Source organism: Sinocyclocheilus rhinocerous, unplaced genomic scaffold (genome assembly GCF_001515625.1).
Source record: "Sinocyclocheilus rhinocerous isolate Xijiao unplaced genomic scaffold, SAMN03320098_v1.1 scaffold2503, whole genome shotgun sequence".
In the NCBI taxonomy this organism is placed as follows: Eukaryota; Metazoa; Chordata; class Actinopteri; order Cypriniformes; family Cyprinidae; genus Sinocyclocheilus; species Sinocyclocheilus rhinocerous.
Window position 1 is genome coordinate 16,016 of NW_015664703.1, and position 7,568 is coordinate 23,583.

The 7,568-nt window shown below is 36.6% G+C and overlaps 1 protein-coding gene across 1 annotated transcript in view; it reads right to left on the minus strand.

Annotated features, from left to right (window-relative positions):
- Positions 1 to 3,948: 3,948 nt before the first annotated feature.
- Positions 3,949 to 7,568, minus strand: part of LOC107730404 (prospero homeobox protein 1-like) — a 15,686-nt gene continuing 12,066 nt past the window's right edge. The window contains exon 4 of the mRNA XM_016541247.1: positions 3,949 to 4,134. Within this exon, the coding sequence (XP_016396733.1) occupies positions 3,949 to 4,134 (186 nt within the window). The remainder of the gene's footprint in view (positions 4,135 to 7,568) is intronic.

Below are 7,568 nucleotides of genomic sequence, written 5' to 3' on the forward strand. Positions count from 1 at the left end.
ACTGAAAAATGAGTGTTTACTATTGTCATTTTGCATTATTGACACACTATTTTCCAAATTAATGCTGTACAGTTGCTTTGACACAATATTGTAGCGAATCAGCTCATGGGAAATATGAATAATTAATCATAACTAGTTATAATTAATTAGTAGAAAAGTCCATTTCTACTGTGCATTTTGCCTCTTGCTATGGAAAATGCAGTGAGAGTCTCTCTGCTCACATTCCTCTGGGCAATAAACCCAGTGATATCCGCGTTGGTTGCCATGGAACCAGGGGCCTGTTCGGCTTCCTGGGGTGTTACGCATTTCGGGGGGAAGGGTCCATAGGTCCTCATATGGCTTGTTAACTGAGGGGGGTTACAGAGTATTTGTTAAATCTAGCTAACAAAATATATATTGTGTGTTTGATTGGTCCAGACGCTACAATATGTATTGTTAAAAGCGCTATAAAGGTGACTTGACTTGACTAAGAGTTAAGAGCCCAACAAATAGAAACACCAATTGCCATTATTGTGATTTCAAATGAAACAAACATTAGATTTAAAACCCCTGTTAATTCTCAATAAGAACTTCTGTAGATCCCTAACAGAAATAAAGTCAATCTGATTAGTAATAAGTGAAGCTGGAAATGCTGTTTGTGGAGTTGTTTAATCCTCCTCTGCTGAGATCTTCAGAGATTTAATGTCTTTTATCTTCAGCTGAATTCATCTAAGGCTGTGGCTGCAGTCAGTTGTTGTTGTGTTTCTGTTCGTCTCTTTTTTTCTTTTCTCTTATTTTCTTCAGTGATTTTGCTTGTTAACAAGCTTAGACAAGCTGAGAGGACTCTATAAATAATATATGAAGATTTTGTTACTCAGATAAGGTCCAGTGTGGTTTATTTCTTTGCTCTTGGCTGACATGTGGCATTGCTATGGCCTGCTTTTGGCCCAGATCTGGCAAACAGGAGCAGTCCGCCCAAGTGCCATCATTCCACGCTACATGTGGGCCAGATCATCATTCCACATGTGCCAGATGTGGGCCGGATCTGGGCCGACAATATGTTGCTATCTGGGATTTTATACTAAAATAAATGTAGATAAATGTAAAAGTAAAAATACAACAATAAAAAGCAGTGATTGTTATGGATCTTTATTAGACTTTACAACTTGTTACATTCTGTAAAAACAGAATGAAACAAGTCAAAACAAGCTTTTTAAACCTTAATTAAAAATGTAGTGTCTCAACTTTAGTTGTAGCACAGATTTAAAAACAAAATGCTGCCTATATTTAAGTTCAGAGTGATATTTTTTTAAAGCAAAGCCCCAAGAAGCCGTGGTTTACAGTGAACAGCTAAGAACAGCTAAGGGGTGACGCGGCGTGCCTAAAACCCCCATCGCAGTTGTATGCATGCACTTAGCCCAGTCATTAAGTCAAAATTCACAACAAAAATCTGATATATAAATCTATGTATATATAAATGTCTTTGGTGCAGTAATACTGATGGTTCATAATGGTTGCCACAACTAAAGTAATGAGGTCACAGGTATATATTTCTAGAGTAATTTACCACCACTTCAAACATTCAAATCATAATCAATGACCAGAATTATAAATTTTATAATCTGTATTTTATGTTCTGCATGACAAAAAGTAATTGAAATGAGAGATCAACCACAGAAGCTGGGGCCATATGGACACATTTCAGTTTCAGACATACATAAACATTCAACACTCTTACACCAATTGTGTACTCTGTACCAAATTTTTGGGATCTTTAACAGACAACAAAAGACGTTTGCTCTTGATGGGTTTTTGAGATGAAATGTTTGAGCTATGCTACAGTCATACAGGAGTGACTTAGGACACTTAGAAGTGACTCCACTCCACTTACATACAGTACTTTCCCACTAGAGCTGTGTAAGTGCCAAGTAAACACACAGTTTGATTGAGGACATGCATGTGGGAATATGCTGATGAATTTGCTGATAGCAGAAGCATTTCCAGCTGTGTCAGCTTTTCTATCTCAAACAGTGAGCACAACTGTTTTCTGTGCTGTGAAGTATAATGCTGCGAAGCAAGAGGGCAAGGCTGCTCTGTTTTGGGTTATTAAGCTGTCAGTCAGGGCAATCCTTTCATTAGAAACCAACAAACCAAAACAGAAGGGGGAAAAAAACTTGCACTTAGAAAAACAGCTCTTTTACTTCTCTTTCAGTAGTTTAAATTTGCATATGGAGTTATAGACTTTGGAATAACAAGGTCTTTGAGCTTTACCATATAGAACAAATACAAAACCTCAGAGCAGGAATAAACAAACAAAAGATAATAGTAAAAATAAAAATGAGCCATTTCACCACAAACTTTTTCACCCTTAACACGAAAAATACACATCACAAAATTTGAACTCGCACCAGGGGCCCATTCTTCATTCGTGGATTATTCAGATATCTGGATTTTACTGTTGACATGACCAAGGACGTTCTTCGAAGCTTATCCTGGAGTTGCTATGATAACAACAGGTCCATAAGTTCAAACCTGCTCGGGAGCAGGCTTATTTCATGTAAACAAGATTAGATTGCATCTTTTTAAGCAGAGGGGATACTGAAAGTCTGACCCTGCCACTGCTACTTTCTTACAAGAGCACCCTATTGAACCAGGTAAAATAATAATTAAAAATAAAAACAGCAATAATAATAATTATAAAATAAATGTGAAAAAAATACAATTGTTGTGTAGTCTGTAATATTGCAGAATTGAATGCAGAATCAAGCACAATCTACACTTGTTTGTCTTTTCAACCTGTTTGCAAAAAAACAAACAAACAAAAAAACATTTACATTATGAATTTAGCAGATGCTTATCCAATGGGATGTATAAAATGTAACAAGTAATTAGATGAAGAGTTAACAAATATAATACATAATGCTAGGTTTATTAGACAAACAGATGTGGCTGCATTTAAAATGTATAGTATATAAACAGTGTTACTGATTACATATTGATTCAGTAGCAATGTTCAAGCTATTGTATTTAACACAATCCTGTATTTTCAGCAAAGCAGAATAATAAGTATTTATTTGCTGGTGTCACCATTGCCATTCGCATGGTTTTCAAGTATCAACATATCTGCCCTTTACAATGAACACAAGGATGCACAGTAATCTCAGACAACCTAATCCAAATATTTTAATCAAATCCACAAATTTGTTTGAAGAACCAAATTAGCCAGATATCAATAATCACAAGAAGATCTGGCACAGGTCAGATCATATCAGATGTATTAACAGAGGTAGAAAGAATGGACACCATGGGCCTCATTTATAAAATGTTGCGTAGAAACCATCCTACATTTGATCTTACGATCATTTCTTAAATGTGCGTATATGTGTGATTCCGAGAACGAATGACTGCACACAAAAAAAAAACGTGCGTATGCTTTTCTTTCAGATGTGAAATGTATGAATCACAAATGGTCTTGAAATTGTGTACAACTTAATGGTTTCAGATATTCACCGCCTAATTAATGTCATTAACATCTAACAAAGCACCAGTCAACGTCCAAATCCTTTATTTGACCCCCGGAGAGCAACAAGGATTGCTTATATTTCCAAATACCTTCAGTACTCCAACTATGCCACATGGAAAAATGTGTACATCTGCTTAGACCCTGACATGTCACTAAGCACTTTTTCACAGCAAGGACAGTTTTTATAAATTTGAACATTTGTTTTAATTTTTTTGCATACGTACACTCTAAGATCAAATCTGTGCATAGCCTATATACAGGTAGACTGTAGAGAGATACACTAAAGGTTACACAATGAAAAAAATAAATAAATAAATAAAATGCTATTTCAAATAATACATTCAACTGTGAAAAGGCAGAAAAAAAACAGGTAAAATCCTGCATCTCAAATCACCAATATACATTTAAAAAGGAAAGAAAATAATTGTAGTGATGTTTTTAACACATTACTCTTGTAAGAGTTCTTGTACACAATTAGCCGATTTAAATATCTGTGGAACTTCAGAGTCCAGTTTGCAGATAACTTTATAAATGGCCTTCTTCCACGATGGATCCACATCTCTACCGGCCACTATAGCACTGAAGAACTCACGCAATGCTATCTGAGCTACCTCCAGGAAACTTTCAGGGACCTGCAGAAACGCACAAGAAGAGGAAGTTAAATATACCGGGAAATTAGAAGTGTTAACTTTTAGTTCATCACAGGACCTCTAGATCCGCCACATGATCATCAGAGTACTCCTTATAACACTGCCTTTTGCATTTGAAGTAGGTCAATTAAAGTATACAGGCCTATTGCATTTGAGTTTAACTTTTTTGTGTTGTGTATCAGGGTATAAGTAGTAAACCCACCACAATTCTTAACAACATTCATATTAATGGAAAACTGCATGTAAACAAGTGTGAAGAGGTTTGTCAGGTGAACTTAATTCAATTAAGTCATTACTCTGTTTATTGTCAATTAATCACATTACTGGTGCACATGTAAATGTGTATTAGCTTTAAGGTCATTTACGAGTCTTTCTTCCACACTATTAGATTTGTGGACTTTGTGGAAGATAGTCTCTTCAAAAAACAAAACAAAAAAAAAAACACTTAAAACTCTCGCCAGTATATTGACTTTGTTCGCAAACAGTATCCACCAGTGTTTATTGAAATCACAGAGGTAGAAATTATTTTGAAAAATTGATTAAAATGGCACTTTATGACCCACTTTAAGATGCACTTTATGTATCCTAAATACACAATTTACACAATGATCACCCTTCTCATACATCATGATGTTGGGCGCCACCATTCAAGCATTGGCAGCTACAGTGTCTTGTTACACCAAGCTCTCTGACCAGCTTCATCAGCTACGAAGTTCCCTTAAGCCCAGTCCTTTAGATCAGTGGGTCCCAACCACATTGGCGGAGCCCCAACAACACTGCTATTTTTATATGTCTCTATAATCAAACACACCTGATTAAGGAAATGAGCTCATTAGTAGAGACTCCAAGACCTGAAATGAGTGTGTCAGACAAAGGATACATGCAAAATGTGCAGTGTTGTAGGGGCTCCAGAAACGTGGTTGGGAACCACTGCTTCAGGTGTCCCTTCAGCTTTCTGTCTTAGTGTTAATTCTCTAGCCATCTGCCTTGACCTCCAAGGAATCCAATATGACTTACGTCACTACCCTGCTCACTTTTAGGGCCTGTGACTGGGGAATGATGGTATGGGATTCCAGACAGCGTTCTGTACCACATTTAATCATTTTTCCATTGCAAAGAAAAATGGCTTTCTTTGCCCCTGGATTGACTACTAGGGGCTAAATGACATAACTGTTAAAACAGGTGTCCTTTACTGCAGCAGTTCTCAACTCTAGTCCACAGTACTGCTCATTTTGTATGTTTGTAAGTTACACACCTGATTTTAATCATCAGCTCCTTAGCAGAGATCTACATGAACTGATCTTTACATATTTTGAAGTTGGAACTGCACATGTAACTTCTTTTGTGTTTAACTGAGCGCGATAAGGTGGTTTTTAACACATCTATGTGTCATTTTGAGTATGCCCTTTGGGCTGACAAATGCCCTGGCAGTCTTCCAGGATTTGGGGAACAACGTGCTGAGGGATATGGTCAATCACTTTGTTTTTGTTTACCTGGATGATACACTGATCTCCTCTTCATTTCTCCAGGAATACACCCAGTATGTGTGCTGAGTTTACTAGAGGTTGCTGCAGAACCAGCTATTTGTCAAGGCACACCACAGAGTTCCACTTAGTTATCCATAAAATAACATTATATTTCTCCAGAATCATTGTTAATGTATACAATGACTTCACCCTAGCATGGAGGATTGTGTACTGTGCCATTTTCAGTTTTTATTTTGTCCTTCTGTGACTTAAATAAAGTGTATGATTTATATAGAGGAATATAGTAATATTGATCACACATTTTCTTTGTGTTTGTGCTGTTTTCCATCAACATCAAACACATGATTGCCACTCTGTTGATCCTTGAAGTGAATTTTTGCAAGTATGCTGATTGGATTCACTGTCCACTTCTGGTATGTGATACCTGTGAGCGGTCCTAGCCATGGTGATGCATGGCACTTAATGTCTGTAGTGTGACCGGCTTAATACTTATGTACTGGTCTTTTTTTTTTCCATTTACCTAAATAGACACAACTAAACATTTTAGACAGAATTTTAGAACTTTATGATAATAAAAATATTGATGCTCTTTGAGTCAAAGTTAAGTTTACATTAAAGGTTTCTCAATGAAAGTAATTGGTTATCGGTTGTGTCGGTAAACAGACACTATGGAACTTTTGACTTCTGTGTAGTGATGTATATTTCTCTTAGATATGCAGCAAAATTGCATGCCTTGGGAGTGTGAACTGGTTGTACCTGTAAGTGTACCTTAACCAACAATGCCTCTGCTAATAGTGAAGCTGTAAGTTTAAATGCTTTTGTGGCTGGCTTCATTCAAGTGTTGACACATTTTACACACTACAGAATTTTACATATTAGTCAATATATACGTATTTTCTTTAAATATGTTAGTCAAATACAGTACATAGTATTTTTATGTCAAAAATAAATAAATTAATAAATAAATAAATAACCAGCAGCTTTCTGAACGCTCAAAACCAACCAGTGAGACAGATTTTCAACATTGCATTATAGCTTCTTCAAAACTTCCTCTTTTACATTCCGCAGGGAAAAAACAGCATACAAGTTCGGAATGTCAGAGTGTGGGCCAATAATGTCAGAATTTTCATTTTTGGGTGAACTGTTCCTGTAAGAATAGTTGACAAATCTCTGGAGTTGACCTTGTTTAAAAGTACAGAGGACAGTACTTTGACTCAGTCTTCTTCTGGGAACATATTTTTATTTGATCTGCGCTCACCAAACACACATTGACCATGAGAGATAGAGATAGCGATATACTTGAAGAATCCATGAACTGCACACACACACACACACACACGCACACACACACGCACACGCACACGCACGTGCATACATAATATAATCAGTAAAGCTAAACAATGGACACCAAACAACATTAATGGAAGCACAAATCAGTATGCACACAGACTTGTGGTGAACAAAGAAAGCAGAGCTTCACGGTGGAATATTTAAATAGTGAAAGATTCTGTAAGGATGGTTTCCCTACGGTGGTTCAGGCTGTAGGATTGCCGAATGACTAAAGAAACGTTGTCAGCACGATGGTATAAAACTGTACATTTCTAGTCTATTACCACCCACTGCCACTTATACCAACGACGGAAATAAGCGCAGTTAGAATAGCTAAATATGTGGGAGAGCGTTGCTATTGAGTGACTATTGTATTGCAATAGGTAGCACTTTAATATTAACCTTGAATCAAGACTAGTTAGCACATAATTAATAATTGAAATGGTTTAATAACAATATTTTGTTATGGTTACACTTGAATTGGTTACAATTTAGATGAAGGATGGTAAAACATGAACAATTAATTGTACCCAGCATGTATGTAAAATATTACCTGAGAGAGAGAGAGAGAGAGAGAGAGAGAGGGAGAGAGGGCAGAGC